This window comes from Salmo trutta, unplaced genomic scaffold, assembly GCF_901001165.1.
Source record: "Salmo trutta unplaced genomic scaffold, fSalTru1.1, whole genome shotgun sequence".
In the NCBI taxonomy this organism is placed as follows: domain Eukaryota; kingdom Metazoa; phylum Chordata; class Actinopteri; order Salmoniformes; family Salmonidae; genus Salmo; species Salmo trutta.
This window is the reverse complement of record NW_021822911.1, coordinates 15,373,694-15,391,495: the sequence shown is the minus strand read 5'-3', so window position 1 is coordinate 15,391,495 and position 17,802 is coordinate 15,373,694. Positions and strand designations below refer to the sequence as shown.

General features: G+C 41.4%; 1 protein-coding gene across 1 annotated transcript in view; it reads right to left on the bottom strand.

Annotated features, from left to right (window-relative positions):
- Nucleotides 1–17,802, bottom strand: part of LOC115186511 (zinc finger protein OZF-like) — a gene marked incomplete at its 3' end in the record, with an annotated part of 84,174 nt that overhangs the window by 30,624 nt on the left and 35,748 nt on the right. The window contains exon 2 of the mRNA XM_029746131.1: nt 9,989–11,000. Within this exon, the coding sequence (XP_029601991.1) occupies nt 9,989–11,000 (1,012 nt within the window). The remainder of the gene's footprint in view (nt 1–9,988; nt 11,001–17,802) is intronic.

Here is a 17,802-nt window from a genome sequence, read left to right as displayed (position 1 = left end):
ATGTACAATATTCCATGATGTTTCTATATGATAACAATACAGTAATATATTTAATATGATGTACAATATTCCATGATGTTTCTATATGATAACAATACAGTAATATATTTAATATGATGTACAATATTCCATGATGTTTCTATATGATAACAATACAGTAATATATTTAATATTTCATATACTATTTAACAGTTTCACTAATTCATTGTAATTAACTTAATCATTATGACACACCCCTCACTATTGCCATTGGTTGCACTAATTGCACTGTTTGTCTACATAACCTGGTACAAGTATTGATGACATCACCCTGAAGAAGAAACAGTGATGCTGAAACGTTGGTAAATACCCAATAAATTACTGGGAGTTTATATATGGAGTGTATATTCTTTATGTTTATAGTTTATTCGCCGTTAGTCAGCACATCCACACAAACTATTCTTCTGGGTGTGAGCCAGCTCGTGTTTTTAAAGGTAAGTAACAACACAACTGATCACCAACAACGAGGAGACAGCCTATAGGGAGGAGGCCAGAGACCTGGCCGTGTGGTGCCAGGATAACAACCTCTCCCTCAACGTGATCAAGACAAAGGAGATGATTGTGGACTACAGGAAAAGAAGACAGAACACGCAACCATTCTCATCGACGGGGCTGTAGTGGAGCAGGTTGAGAGCTTCAAGTTCCTTGGTGTCCACATCACTAACAAACTAAGATGGTCTAAGCACACCAAGACAGTCGTGAAGAGGGCACCACAAAACCTATTCCCCCTCAGGAGACAGAAAAGATTTAGCATGGGTCCTCAGATCCTCAAAAGGTTCTACAGCTGCACCATCGAGAGCATCCTGACTGGTTACATCCCTGCCTGGTATGGCAACTGCTCTGCCGCCGACCACAAGGCACTACAGAGGGTAGTGCGTACAGCCTAGTACATCACTGGGGCCAAGATTCCTGCCATCCAGGACCTCTATACCAGGCCGTGTCAGAGGAAGCCCCCCCCCCCCCCACACTCTCTGTTATCATCTATGCATAGTCACTTTAATAACTCTACCTACATGTACATATTACCTCAATTACCTCGACTAACCGGTGCCCCCACACATTGACTCTGTACTGGTACCCCCTGTATATAGTCTCCACATTGACTCTGTACCGGTACCCCCTGTATATAGCCTCCACATTGACTCTGTACCGGTACCCCCTGTATATAGCCTCCACATTGACTCTGTACCGGTACCCCCTGTATATAGCCTCCACATTGACTCTGTACCGGTACCCCCTGTATATAGCCTCCACATTGACTCTGTACCGGTACCCCCTGTATATAGCCTCCACATTGACTCTGTACCGGTACCCCCTGTATATAGCCTCCACATTGACTCTGTACCGGTACCCCCTGTATATAGTCTCCAAATTGACTCTGTACTGGTACCCCTGTATATAGTCTCCACATTGACTCTGTACCGGTACCCCCTGTATATAGCCTCCACATTGACTCTGTACCGGTACCCCCTGTATATAGTCTCCACATTGACTCTGTACCGGTACCCCCTGTATATAGTCTCCACATTGACTCTGTACCGGTACCCCCTGTATATAGTCTCCACATTGACTCTGTACCGGTACCCCCTGTATATAGTCTAGCTATTGTTATTTAACTTCTGCTCTTTCATTCTTGTTCCTTTTATTTAGCATTCTTATTTGTACTTTTTTAAACTGCATTGTTGGTTAGGGGCTTGTAAGTAAGCATTTCACTGTAAGGTCAAATTCAATTTGATTTGATTTGATAGACTCATAGTACAGAATGAATGGCTGACTGCCCAGTTCAACATCAGTTCACCGTCTCACCTCATACTGTATTGGAGCAGCAGCAGCTGACTGCCCGGTTCAACGTCAGTTCACCGTCTCACCACATACTGTATTGGAGCAGCGGCAGCTGACTGCCCAGTTCAACATCAGTTCACCGTCTCACCTCATACTGTATTGGAGCAGCAGCAGCTGACTGCCCAGTTCAACATCAGTTCACCGTCTCACCTCATACGGTATTGGAGCAGCAGCAGCTGACTGCCCAGTTCAACATCAGTTCACCGTCTCACCTCCTACTGTATTGGAGCAGCAGCAGCTGACTTGATCGTTGATGCTAATCATCATGTTTGAATCTGAGAGTAAATAGAGCCGACTACACTCTAAAAATGAAGGGTTCAACTGGAGTTGTTCTCAGATCCCCTAAGAACCGTAGGGTTCTTGGTCAATGAAAAACAGCCCCAAAAGGTTCTTCAAAGAACTTGTTGGGAAGGTGGGTTCATCGAGGAACCTCCGTTGTTGCTGGACTTCTTCCGGGAACTTCGCAATTACAACTGAAAACGATGGTGACAAGTTTGGATGCGACAACAGTTAAAAAGGTTAAGTTGGGTTGATGTTTGGCTCAGAATATGTCTCGAAATAATTTATTATAATAATATAACATACTAATAATGAATAACGAAGACAATGATGGTTTTCTGTGAATATCTTCCATAACGTTACTATAGTTAATGAACGTAAATATTAGAAAGCCGGGTTTGACCGTCGGCGTTGTATGAGCTACAGTACAGTACCGTTAGCTAGCTAGTTAACGTTATGTCCTAACTAGGCACAACTAGGTTTGGATTATTTCTTCAACTTTATTATTTCCCATATATTGTATATCGTTTCCATAAAGCCAACATAGCTTTACACTCATTAACGTACGTTTCCAATCTAGAGCAGTTCTCACTTTTGTGATAATGAACTAGCTAACGTTAGCTTCGTTAACTAACTAACTACCTAACTAACTACCTAACTAACTAACCAGCTAACTAACTAACTAACTAAGGACGGTGACCTGTCCAGACGATATGTTACAACGAACTGAATCGTCAATGGAGGTCTTCCTCTTTATATAGCCTGCTACAGCATGCAATACTATTAACTCCCAAGGGGGCATAACGTTACATGGACAATACTATCCCATTTTGGAAACGTTACATGTACAATACTATCCCATTTTGGAAACGTTACATGTACAATACTATCCCATTTTGGAAACGTTACATGTACAATACTATCCCATTTTGGTAACATTACATGTACAATACTATCCCATTTTGGAAACGTTAGGGCTGTATGGCATTACTGTTACTGTATGGCAGTACTGTATTGGCTAGTGCTTTCTCCAATATGTTCTTCCATTTTACATTATATTATTTGTCGATGCCATTTATCTTTCAATATTTATTTAATATATATATATTAATGCTTGTAAGACTATTCTTTGACACATTTTCTCTTCCTTTGAAATTGTTATAGGACAGAACATGGACAATGCAATTGGGATCAAGAAGAAGGTAAAGATATGTTGTAGGACAGCTGCATTTGAAGTGTACATTTAACCTACATAGCAGTCAATACAAACATAGAACATCACACAAAACAAACACTCCCTGCCACGCCCTGACCAAACTACAATAACAAATAACCCCTTTTACTGGTCAGGACGTGACAGCACCCTCCCCCCCAAAGGTGCAGACCCCGAAATGCACCTCAAACAAAAAAAAACCACAGAAACAACCCCAAACTTAACCTGTTATGGCTAGGGGGCAGTATTTTCACGGCTGGATAAAAAACGTACCCGATTTAATCTGATTATTAGTCCTGCCCAGAAACTGGAATATGCATATAATTATTAGCTTTGGAGAGAAAACACTCCAAAGTTTCTGAAACTGTTTGAATGGTGTCTGTGAGTATAACAGAACTCCTATGGCAGGCAAAAACCTGAGATGCTTCTGTTCAGGAAGTACCCTGTCTGAACATTTCTTGCCCTTCTTTATTATCTCTATCGTTTACAAAGGATCTCTGCTCTTACGTGACAATTCACACGTCTCCAATGAGGTCTCATAGCCCGGGAAAAACAGGAATGACGTAATTCAAAGCCCTGGCTGAAGCACAGGAAGGCAAAAGCTAAGTGGTCACTCAATGGTCTAAGCCTTAGGCGCGTGACACGCCCCGCCCCCGGCTTTCGGTTTTTTCCTCAGTTTACAGACAGGCAGATTCCCGGTCGGAATATTATCGCTTCTCTACGAGATAAATTGCATAAATATTGGTTTTAAACAGCGGTTGACATGCTTCGAAGTACGGTAATGGAATATTTAGAAATTTTTTGTCATATTTTGCGTCATGCTCGTGGCCGAGATTTAGCGTTGGGATAGTGTCTAGAACGCACGAACAAAACGTCGCTGTTTGGATATAACGATGGATTATTTGGGACCAAACCTACATTTGTTATTGAAGTAGAAGTCCTGGCAGTGTATTCTGATGAAGAACAAGCAAGGTAAGAACATTTTTCTTATAGGAAATGTGATTTTGGTGAAGGCTAAACTTGCAGGGTGTCTAAATAGCTAGCCCTGTAACGCCGGGCTATGTACTTACATTATTGCAAAATGTGCTTCATCCGAAAAGCTATTTTAAAATCGGACATATCGAGTGCATAGAGGAGTTCTGTATCTATAATTCTTAAAATAATTGTTATGCTTTTTGTGAACGTTTATCGTGAGTAATTTAGTAAAATCACCGGAAGTGTTCGGTGGGAATGCTAGTTCTGAACGTCACATGCTAATGTAAAAAGCTGTTTTTTGATATAAATATGAACTTGATTGAACAGACATGCATGTATTGTATAACACAATGTCCTAGGTGTGTCATCTGATGAAGATCATCAAAGGTTAGTGCTGCATTTAGATATGGTTTGGGTTTATGTGACATGATATGCTAGCTTGAAAAATGGCTGTGTGATTATTTCTGGCTGGGTACTCTGCTGACATAATCTAAGGTTTTGCTTTCGCTGTAAAGCCTTTTTGAAATCGGACAGTTTGGTTAGATAAAGGAGAGTCTTGTCTTTAAATAGCTGTAAAATAGTCATATGTTTGAAAAGTGTAAGTTTTCGGATTTAGAGGAGAGGTGGCTCTGGGCATAGCTCCCGTTCCGTAGACTCTAGGCTGGGGAGCGTCGCTGGAGACTCCTGGCTGGGGAGCGTCGCTGCAGACACCTGGCTGGGGAGCATCTCTGCCGGCTCCGGACTGTAGGCCGTCTCTGCCGGCTCCGGACTGTAGGCCGTCTCTGCCGGCTCCGGACTGTAGGCCGTCTCTGCCGGCTCCGGACTGTAGGCCGTCTCTGCCGGCTCCGGACTGTAGGCCGTCTCTGCCGGCTCCGGACTGTAGGCCGTCTCTGCCGGCTCCGGACTGTAGGCCGTCTCTGCAGGCTCCGGACTGTAGGCCGTCTCTGCAGGCTCCGGACTGTAAACTGTCGCCGGAAGCTCCGGGCGGGGAACTGTCACCGGAAGCTCCGAACGGGGAACTATCACCGGAAGCTCCGGACGGGGAACTGTCGCCGGAAGCTCTGGACGGGGAACTGTCGCCGGAAGCTCTGGACGGGGAATGCGCACTGGAGGCCTGATGCGTGGGGCTGGCTTTGGAGGCGCCAGACTAGTGCAAGGAGCAGGAACAGAACATACTGGACTGGGCAGGTGCACTGGAGGCCTGATGCGTGGGACTGGCTTTGGAGGCGCCAGACTAGTGACACGCACCTCAGGGCTAGTGCGAGGAGCAGGAACAGGACGTACTGGGCTATGGAGGCGTACCAGAGATCTGGAGCTCAGGGCTGGCACACACCGTCCTGGCTGGATGGTCACTTTTGCCCGGCACGGGCGGAGCGCTGGCACAGGGCGAACTGGGCTGTGCTGGGGAATGATGGCTGCCGTGCGTAGAGCAGGCGCAGGGTAGGCAGAACCTAGGAGACGCATTGGTGGCCAGATGTGCTGCGCCAGCGCACTTCTCCCTGGCTGAGTGCCAACTCTAGCACGGCAATGCTGAGGAGCCCGTATCGACCGCACCGGGCAATAGCTGCGCACTGGCGACACAGTGCGTAACTCAGCATAACAGGGTGCCTGCTTGATCCGTCGCGCCCCATAATAAGCACGAGGAGTTGGCTCAGGTCTTCAACCTGACTTACCCCAACTCCCCGTGTGCCCCCCCCCCCCCATTTTTTTGGGGGGCTGCCTCTCAGGCTCCTGTAGCTCCCTTAATTTGTCCTCCCAGAATCATCGTTCCTCCTTCCATGTCTATCCTTCTCCCCGGTGCTTCAGTCCACGCTGCTTGGTCTTCTTGTGGTGGGTGGTTCTGTAACGGCCGTCGAAGGGAGTAGACCAAGGCGCAGCTGGTTGAGTGCTCATATTTAAATATTTATTCGAACATTTTAAACAAAACAAGAAAAACGACAGCCAAACAGTACTGTCAGGTACACTAAACACTAAACAGAAAATAATCACAGGTTTAAAATAATTACAGGTTTATTAAAACAGTACGGTGCACCTGTAATTATCTTATACTATATCATAAATGGTCTTAACTAGTAAACACAGATTCTAGTTTTCATCCAGTTCACAAAGATAGCTGACTCAGCCTCAGAGCCTCCTGACTGGGCCCTGTTTACACCTCCACACAGGAATAGACACCCAGATTCTACTGACTGGGCCCTGTTTACACCTCCACACAGGAATAGACACCCAGATTCTGACTGGGCCCTGTTTACACCTCCACACAGGAATAGACACCCAGATTCTACTGACTGGGCCCTGTTTACACCTCCACACAGGAATACACACTCAGAGCCTACGAGGCTTTTCTAAAAACTCCACTTTGCGTGTTTCGCTCACCTCTTTCTTTTTTTTAAACTAGGTTTGAGATGTGGTATCCACTCAGCTCGCTGCCTCTCAGATCAAAGGTGGGTCCATTTGCTCCGTTTCCGACGTGCTGTCTCCCTGAGATCCCAAGTTTGAGGGATCCCTCGTGCACCATTTACCCAGGTCATCAGGAGCCAGGTAATTTACCCAGGTCGTCAGTCACCAAGTGAAGATTCACATCCCCATCACCAAATGTGGTGGTTCATTTCTTTAACCTGTCTGGGAACGTGGGACGCTTGCGTCCCACCCTAGTCAACAGCCAGTGGAATCGCATTGCGCGAAATACAAATATATGCTATAACTTCAATTTCTCAAACATATGACTATTTTACACCATTTTATAGATACACCTCTCCTGAATCGAACCACATTGTCCGATTTCAGAAAGGCTTTACAGCAAAAGCAAAACATTAGATTATGTTAAGAGAGTACCCTGGCAAAAAAAATCACACTGCCATTTTCAAAGCAACTAGCATGCATCACAAATACCCAAAACACAGCTAAATGCAGCACTAACCTTTGACAATCTTCATCAGATGACACTCCTAGAACATCATGTTACACAATAGATGCATTTTTTGTTCGAAAAAGTTCATTTATATATAAAAACAGCATTTTACATCGGCGTGTGACGTTCAGAAAATATTTTCCCTCAGATGCTTCCGGTGAATGAGAGCTTCAATTTACAAAATTACTATTCGAAAACATTGTTAAAATGTAATATTGTCATTCAAAGAATTATAGATTAACATCTCGTGAATGCAACCGCATTGCCAGATTTAAAAATAATTTTACTGGGAAATCACACTTTGCAATAAATGACGTGGTATGCTCAGAAAAATAGGCTAGGCAATACATGTTAGCGCCATCTTGGAGCCATCTAAAATCAAATATACTATTGTAAATATTCCCTTACCTTTGATTATCTTCATCAGAAGGCACTTCCAGGCATCCCAGGTCCACAACAAATGTAGTTTTGTTCGAAAAAGTTAATAATTTATATCCCAATAGTTCCTTCTTCTTAGCGCGTTCCGAAGGCTACTCATAATGTACTGAAGCGCGCGGGACTTGTCGTCATGAATGTGCAAAAAATATATATTTACATTCGTTCAAACATGTCAAACGTTGTATAACATAAATCTTTAGGGCCTTTTTCAACCAGAGCTTCAATAATATTCAAGGCGGACGATTGCATTGTCTTACTAAACGTTTCGGAACAAAAGGGTTCCCATGGGCGCCCGCGTCATAGTAGTAATGGACCAACTTCCCAAGCCTCTCTTTGGGTCAGTTTCTTCCATAGAAGACTCAAACCACTTTGTAAAGACTGTTGACATCTAGTGGAAGCCTTAGGAAGTGCAAAATGATTAATAAGTCCCTGTGTGTTTCAATGGCAAAGGCTTGAAAGTGATTCCACACATCAGATTTCCACTTCCTGTTCCACACCATTCAAACAGTTTTAGAAACTTTTGAGTGTTTTCTATCCAAATCTACTAATTATATGCATATTCTAGTTACTGTGCAGGAGTATTAACCAGATTAAATCGGGTACGTTTTTTATCCGGCCGTGCAAATACTGCCCCCTATCCCCAACAGGTTTTAATATCAATTGAGGAGACAAACTTATCACACAAGTCAGAGTTATTCTTAAACTAAATCTTTATTCACTTATATAGGAGCAGGTCAATACAACGTACACATATAAAGTGAATCAATTGAGTGCCCTACGATAATGATGGCTGGTGGACCCACGGGACAAAAGTACAAAGGTATTTTACAGCCAAGATGCACCCCTTTCAACCTACATGACCAACAACAGATGTATAGAACGGGTCACAAGGTTAAGATTTGTATGAAATATACTTATTATTCTCAGCAGACAGCATCTGCTGTAAAAACAGTACTCTTTGTGTAGAGACCAGGGTCTGGCCCTGGGGTCATCTCTCCCTGGTACCATATAGAACAGAAACATTAACTCATGCTCTGGAATGCAGTCTCTTTAGGTTTTATCACCCAAAACACATTGTAAATCTCCTGTCAGTGTTGTTTTATACCAGAGGCCCATCCTCAGTAGAACACAGACACTATAGTTATAAGAACCCTCTATTCTGTTGCATAAAACAACCGTTTGATGCAATAAAAGTATTATAACATAATCTTGCAGTTTTGCTCTCAGTGTCCACTGGAAGTTGACTAGTAACAACAACTGGGACATAAAAGACACCCACCATGAGACCCACTAATTCTGCCCAAGAAAAGGCAAACAAAAGAAAAACCCACACCAAACTTAACGATAGGTAGCAAACCAAAAAGGTGGAGCAACTAAAGGTGTTGACTCTCCACATCTATCAAGACAACTGGAGCACTGGGCCAGACACTCTTAAATAGAACCTGGACCAGCTCAGGTGAAACACCTTCCCACTAACGAGATGGACAAGCCAGCACAGGTGTAACACATACTGACTAACGAGGTGACACCAATCAGTGCGTCCTACATGCTAACGAGCTAGACGTGCTAACGAGCTATACATGTTAACGAGCTATACATGCTAAAATCCAAACCTCAAAACATAAATGGAAAAACCAAAGACTGTAACACCTTAAGAGAATGCTTACCACCAACAGAAAACAACTTATATTTCATATTATAATCAACTACAATGCTTCACCTTCACCAATATAAACATGTTGTCTACTGGCTGTCAACAATTAAAAAATAATGTTTTTCCCCACTAGCTTCTAGAACTCTCGTCCCCTTGGAACAAAATTAATCTTCAGGAAGGAACGCAACACTTATTTGTCATCACTCATCGATATCATGTTGAAATCAATTGCGTGAGAGGAGGGAGATGAGGTTGAACGTCCTGTTAAAACTAACAGCTAAAAACCACACAGAATCTGGGAATAATGTGTACATCACTGGTTAGAGGACAACTTGTAGAAAACAGCTAGCTACATTTTGAAGTGTTGCATTTTGATTCAAGTGGGTCACCAACATGGTAAGTGTAACTCAGCTCTTTTTGTGTTAGTTACTGTTTGTTAATTCACATAAATAGTACTCTTTCATTTCAGAGCCTGGATTTTCCCCCTGAGGCTAATATCCATATCATGTTGAAATCAATAGAACAGGGGACAAACGTTTAGGGTTCTACATTGTGACATCATTAAAATACTCCTACTACAATGTTAAAACATTCTACATTGTGACATTAATTCATTGATATCATGAAACAACTCCATGTATTTTCTGATGTTTAGTCAGAGATCTTTTATCAGAGTATCTCTTCCCACATTGAGTACAGCTATAAGGATTCTGTCCTGTGTGTATTCTCTGATGTGATTTCAGGGTTTGTAGCCGAATAAAACTCTTCCCACATTGATCACAGCCATAAGGTTTCTCTCCTGTGTGTGTTCTCTGGTGTATAGTTAGATAGCTAGATGTAGTAAAACTCTTCCCACATTGATCACAGCCATAAGGTTTCTCTCCAGCGTGTATTCTCTGATGTGATTTCAGGGTTTGTAGCCGAATAAAACTCTTCCCACATTGATCACAGCTATAAGGATTCTGTCCTGTGTGTATTCTCTGATGTGATTTCAGGGTTTGTAGCCGAATAAAACTCTTCCCACATTGATCACAGCCATAAGGTTTCTCTCCTGTGTGTGTTCTCTGGTGTATAGTTAGATAGCTAGATGTAGTAAAACTCTTCCCACATTGATCACAGCCATAAGATTTCTCTCCAGTGTGTGTTCTCTGGTGCATAGTTAGATAGCTAGATGTAGTAAAACTCTTCCCACATTGATCACATCCATAAGCTTTCTCTCCAGTGTGTATTCTCTGATGTAATTTCAGGGTTTGTAGCCGAATAAAACTCTTCCCACATTGATCACAGCCATAAGGTTTCTCTCCTGTGTGTGTTCTCTGGTGTATAGTTAGATAGCTAGATGTAGTAAAACTCTTCCCACATTGATCACAGCCATAAGGTTTCTCTCCAGTGTGTGTTCTCTGGTGCATAGTTAGATAGCTAGATGTAGTAAAACTCTTCCCACATTGATCACAGCCATAAGGTTTCTCTCCAGTGTGTATTCTCTGATGTGATTTCAGGGTTGGTTGCCAAATAAAACTCTTCCCACATTGACTACAGCCAAAAGGTTTCTCTTCAGTGTGAATTCTTTGATGTATTTTAAGTTTTACTGAAGAGGTGAATCTTTTCCCACTGTCAGAGCAGGAGTTAGATTTCTTCCCTGTGGGTCTCTGCAGGTGTTTCTTGAGGAGTTCTGATCTGGAGTGACTCTTCTCTGCCTCTTCAGCATCATGAGGTTGTTGAGGCTCCCCAGAGGATCCACGATAGTTAAGTATCTCTCCTGTGTGAATGACAAAGTCAGACAGATGGTTAAAGGCCCACAACAGCAGAAATCCATTGTTTATTTCAGGTAAAATGTGATGCCCAGAGCATACCCATGAAGTTGTACAACAATTGACGTCTGTTAAATTATTTGACAATTAACCTGTTGCATCTAGACGTTCCGCTAGCGGAACGCCTCGCCAATATCCAATGGAAGGGCGTGGCGCGAAATACAAAAACCTCAAAAATGCAATAATTTCAATTTTTCAAACATACGACTATTTTACACCATTTTAAAGATAAGACTCTCGTTAATCTAACCACATTGTCCGATTTCAAAAAGGCTTTACAGCGAAAGCAAAACATTAGATTATGTTAGGAGAGTATATAGCCAAAAATAATCACACAGCCATTTTCCAAGCAAGCATATATGTCACAAAAACCCAAAACACAGCTAAATGAAGCACTAACCTTTGATGATCTTCATCAGATGACACTCCTAGGACATTATGTTATACAATACATGCATGTTTTGTTCAATCAAGTTCATATTTATATAAAAAACAGCTTTTTACATTGGTGTGTGATGTTCTGAAAATGTATTCCCACCGAAAACTTCCGGTGAATGTGCACATCAATTTACTAAATTACTCATCATAAACGTTGACAAAATACATAACAATTATTTTAAGAATTATAGATACAGAACTCCTTTATGCAATCGCTATGTCAGATTTTAAAATAGCTTTTCGGCGAAAGCACATTTTGCAATATTTTGAGTACATAGCCCAGCTATCACGGCTAGCTAATTTGACACCAGCCAAGTTCGGGGCACACTAAACTCAGAATTAGTATTCGAAAAATTGTATTACCTTTGCTGAGCTTCGTCAGAATGCACACCCAGGACTACTACTTCCACAAGAAATGTTGTTTTTGTTCCAAATAATCCATAGTTATGTCCAAATACCTCCGTTTTTTTTGTGCGTTCAGGTCACTATCCAAAGGGTAACGCGCGAGCGCATATCGAGAAGAGAAAATTCAAAATGTTCCATTACCGTACTTAGAAGCATGTCAAACGCTGTTAAAAATCAATTTTTATGGTATTTTTCTCGTAAAATAGCGATAATATTCCAACCGAACAATAGTGTATTCATTCAAAGAGGAAAAGAAAAAACAGCGTAGTCTCGTGAATGCGCATATCCAATCTCTTCGTCACCGGGCAGACCACTGACAAACTGAGCTACTATACTCTGCCCAGAGACAGGAGATGCCTCAATCCGCTTTCTGAAGGCTTTAGAGAGCTAATGGAAGCCTTAGAAAGTGCTACGTAACCGCATAGATACTGTAGTTTCGATAGAGAACCAAAAGAAGAACTACAAATTCTCAGACAGGCCACTTCCTGCTTGGATACCTCTCAGGTTTTTGCCTGCCATATGAGTTCTGTTATACTCACAGACACCATTCAAACAGTTTTAGAAACTTCAGAGTGTTTTCTATCCAAGTCTACTAATAATATGCATATTCTCGTTTCTGGGCAAGAGTAGTAACCAATTTAAATCGGAATAGTTTTTTCATCCGGCCGTGAAAATACTGCCCCCTATCCCAAAGAAGTTTTAAGACAGTCAACTTAGCAACAATCATATTTTGTCTTGTTTTTGCATTAGTAGTAACTAGAAATAAGTTATTAAAGTTGTTGAAATCCTAAGCAGTGTGCCAGACAACTATTGGTCTCCAATATAGGCCCTTTTCTGTGTTTGCTAAATTTGCAGCACGAGGGCAACGCACACACAATCTGGTTGCAGAAAATCCTCCCTGCTAATGAGGAAACCACTAGTTATGGATGTAGTATATCTGGTAATGAGGAAACCGCTAGTTATGGATGTAGTATATCTGGTGATGAGGAAACCACTAGTTATGGATGTAGTATATCTGGTAATGAGGAAACCACTAGTTATGGATGTAGTATATCTGGTAATGAGGAAACCACTAGTTATGGATGTAGTATATCTGGTAATGAGGAAACCACCAGTTATGGATGTAGTATATCTGGTAATGAGGAAACCACTAGTTATGGATGTACTATATCTGCCTGGAGCAAAAATGTTGAGCAAAGATTTTAGTTTTTCACAATGTATTCTGAATATTACAGCTCACTATCACGAGTGCTACTGAAGGAAACTCACATTAAGCTCTGTGTTTATTCACTAATTCACCACCGTGGGGGAAAACTCAGGGGAGTTCTCATAGGCTGACAGTAAAAACAGCCTACATTCCGAGGTTGCTTATGAGTACATTTCACATTACTTTTGGATTATAATCGTAAGGCTCGTTTGAATGTCCTGGTTAATATGTTTGTGTTGTCATGACGTTGCCCTCTTTGGGTTTTCTATGCACCATCCCCCTACCCAGGCTCTGTGGGAGCGGTCGTAAATTCCTAAAAGAATGTCCTACCTCATGGCCACAGTTTTGAGACAGAGTGTGTTTCATAGAAAGAACCCAGGAATTCTTCCACCTCACAGGACTGGAGAACCAAACGACATTTATGTTCTGGATAAGGTATAAAAGATCGGTGAAGAATCCAGCTACGAACTGGTCCGTTTGGTACAATTTTGTGAAACTCATGAGAGACAATACGGCCACATTACCATGGCGCTGTTTATATAATAGCCTCAGTTGTGAGACTTACATCTAATGGTTGTATAAAAATGAATGAATAAGGATAAAGCTATTTGGAATATGTTGGGATGATTATAAGATGTTAATGTGAGAGAATTGTATTTCTGTGTAAAGTTTCACCAAGTCATCGGCACACCCCCATGAACAGACGGGACCTGGCGTCATGAGACAGCCTTTTTCTGAATTCCGAAAATAACCCCCACCCAGGGTTTCTATCACCAGACCGAGCTTACCTCCATTACGAGTGGCTAAAGGTTGGAGACCATGCATTCCTCTGTCTGAACTTTAACCATACCACGTGGTTAAACTCTTAGACTATTGATACCGACAGAATAATAACAAGTCTTTGATATTAATTACTAGTCTGCAGCTAGGAATTCGGTATCATTGAATGCGAAGACCGACGAAACATCTGTCCTATAACGACATTAATGAATGTCACTTTGAAATATCCATTCTAACACACACACAGAGACACACAGAGACACACAGAGACAGAGAGAGACAGAGAGAGACAGAGAGAGACAGAGAGAGACAGAGAGAGACAGAGAGAGACAGAGAGAGACAGAGAGAGACAGAGAGAGAGACAGAGAGAGAGAGAGAGAGAGAGAGAGAGAGAGAGAGAGAGAGAGAGAGAGAGAAAATGCGAGGACAACCTCTCCAACAGAACGAACTTTTCAACAAAGATCCCAAAGACACACTGAGCGTAAATATATATATTGATTGCAATTGTTCCCGAATGAGTGAGCGTTCATGTGCAAAGGATTAGCATTTCAATTGTTATAATTATCAACTCTTATCAACCTTTTGTCTAACCACCATGCTGGTTTAGCCCACAAGGGCACATTCCTTTATCATTTCTTTGTAACGATATCCATTTGTTATGCATTTCTGTGAATTACTTAGTAAATAAATGATTTTAAGACAATTGATGTATGTATGACTCATAGTGAAGACTGGGTTCGTGCAGATAACCAACAATTTACGACGTTTGGAATGAGACTGACGAGGTAAACAAATACATCATTAATCAGAAGACTAATAGATAAGATTATAATATCTGAAAGTTATATTAGGAAAATTATAACTTTTTAATCTGAATATTTTCCTTGGTGCCCCGACCTCCTAGTTAATTACAGTTACACGATTAATCAGTTTAATCGCGTAATAATAATTACAGAGAGTTATTTGATAAACATGTCTTCAGTTTAATGATGTCAAAGACATGACAGTGTTATTGTCGCAAATCAACTGCTTTATACTTAAAAAACAGTAAAATGGTCTTTGGCTAGCTTTGCCATCAGCCTGACAATGAGGGTTTGTACACTAAGTGTTAAACAAATTGGCCCATAACTTCACCAAACAATAATACAGAGCTCCTGTAGGACACATAACATCAACCAACAACAACATTGACCTCCTGTAGGACACATAATATCACCTAACAACAACATACAGTGGGGGAAAAAGTATTTGATCCCCTGCTGATTTTGTACGTTTGCCCACTGACAAAGAAATGATCAGTCTATAATTTTAATGGTGGTTTATTGAACAGTGAGAGACAGAATAACAACAAAAAAATCCAGAAAAACGCATGTCAAATATGTTATAAATTGATTAGCATTTTGTATCCTTTCAGTTGAGCGTACTAGCACTACGCCTGTCTACCAATCCATCTCTACTATTAGTTCATGTTAGTAAACTGTAAACAAACTGTATCCTTTCAGTTGAGCGTACTAGCACTACGCCTGTCTACCAATCCATCTATACTATTAGTTCATGTTAGTAAACTGTAAACAAACTGTATCCTTTCAGTTGAGCGTACTAGCACTACGCCCGTCTACCAATCCATCTATACTATTAGTTCATGTTAGTAAACTGTAAACAAACTGGATCCTTTCAGTTGAGCGTACTAGCGCTACGCCTGTCTACCAATCCATCTATACTATTAGTTCATGTTAGTAAACTGTAAACAAACTGTATCCTTTCAGTTGAGCGTACTAGCACTACGCCTGTCTACCAGAAGTTGATGCTGTTGCTATGCAACCTCGCTACCAATCTATTCCTAGTATTTACTGAATATCTGTCTACCAAGTTGTTAAGTTGTTTGTTCTCCCTTTGTACCACCTCCACCTTGCTATGAATAGAGTCTACAGCACCTTTCATCCCTTTGTACCACCTCCACCTTGCCATGAATAGAGTCTACAGCACCTTTCATCCCTTTGTACCACCTCCACCTTGCCATGAATAGAGTCTACAGCACCTTTCATCCCTTTGTACCACCTCCACCTTGCCATGAATAGAGTCTACAGCACCTTTCATCCCTTTGTACCACCTCCACCTTGCCATGAATAGAGTCTACAGCACCTTTCATCCCTTTGTACCACCTCCACCTTTCCATGAATAGAGTCTACAGCACCTTTCATCCCTTTGTACCACCTCCACCTTGCTATGAATAGAGTCTACAGCACCTTTCATCCCTTTGTACCACCTCCACCTTGCTATGAATAGAGTCTACAGTACCTTCCAGCTCCGTGTTCAACATCCATATCAGTAAACCTCTCCCCACTCGCCCTCTTACTAGGGGATGGTTTGGTTCCATCGCTGATACCTATTGGCCAACTTGGTTTTGTTTTGTTGATTGGGTTGGTTGGTTGTCTTTAACAACGATGATGCTGGAATCCTCTGAAACCAGCGACATGTTTCTTTGAGTTCGTAAGTATCTCTCGTCAATGAATCGTTCAAGCTCTTCAATGGATACTGAATCCTCCAGCGTGTTTACAGGGATAGTTAAACACTGCGCTCAGGTACACTCAGACGAGAGTGCTCTGAATTTGGAGTAGATAGCCAGAGTGAATTTATGAAAGCACCCGAATGTCCATTGAGAAAGCACAACGACTATACCATTTAGCTAAGAATGACGGGAATAGTCAAGTCAATAAACGTTGGGTAGTTAGTTAGATAGAATATAGTTCATATACTGGCAAGTGTGACGTATAAGTAGCCAACTAACGTTAGGGAGCTAGTTAACATACCGGAACCTACTGCTGTAATAACATGCTAACAAATTGTCAGCCAAAATATCGTGTAAAGTAACTTATTTGAAAAGTCATTACTTTATTACATTGCTGAACATTTTCTTAACATTTGTCATAATTAGTTAAAACAATGAATTTGTATCGGCTCTAGTTGGACTTCGGCTGAATATTTTCCTCCATTTTCTTCAAATCTGAAAAGCCACGCCCAGGTCGCAGTTGTAAATGAGAACTTGTTCTCAACTGGCCTACCTGGTTTATGAAGAATTGCATTATGGGCCCTAAAAGCACGGAAATAGTGGCAACTGCTCGTATACTTCGTGTTTTGGCGAATTTAGTACGACATCCAGGAACTTTTGGCATACTAACTACATCATACTATGACCAATAAGCACACTATATACTCAGTTAACATCACAAATAGTACGGTTAGTATGAGTATTCTAACACAGCTTAGGTCTCTGGGCTGCCATTTTGTTTCTGTTTAAATCCTTGATTTAAAAAAAGCCACACAACAATCTGTCAATCTGCAGTTGAAACAACAACAATGCTGTAATTCCACCACTGTTTGGTAATAAGATGATGATGATGATGGAGAAATGTAACTACTCTCAAATTCATAGACAGACCTGTGGATGCAAGGACTGACCATCCATGATATCAACATTATAGTTTTAACCATGTTGAGGCTATACAGTGTTGATTTACATTGTTTCTAAACATTGGAGTAAAAAAAGCTTATTTGGGGTTCTGATGGGGTACAACAGTTGAACTAAGCTCATGAGGCATGTGTTATATTCTTCAAGACTCAATGGCTATAAATAAATTATTTAAAACTCACAATATGGATGTAGCTATTGCATATTTCCCCTTTAACACCACACATCAGTTCAACAACTGCAGAGTTTGTGCCTCTGTTTTTAAGACAGTACTTACTAGTGTTAATCAGGGAACGGTTTCTCAAAACCATCTTATGGCTAAGTTCACCGTTAGAACCATT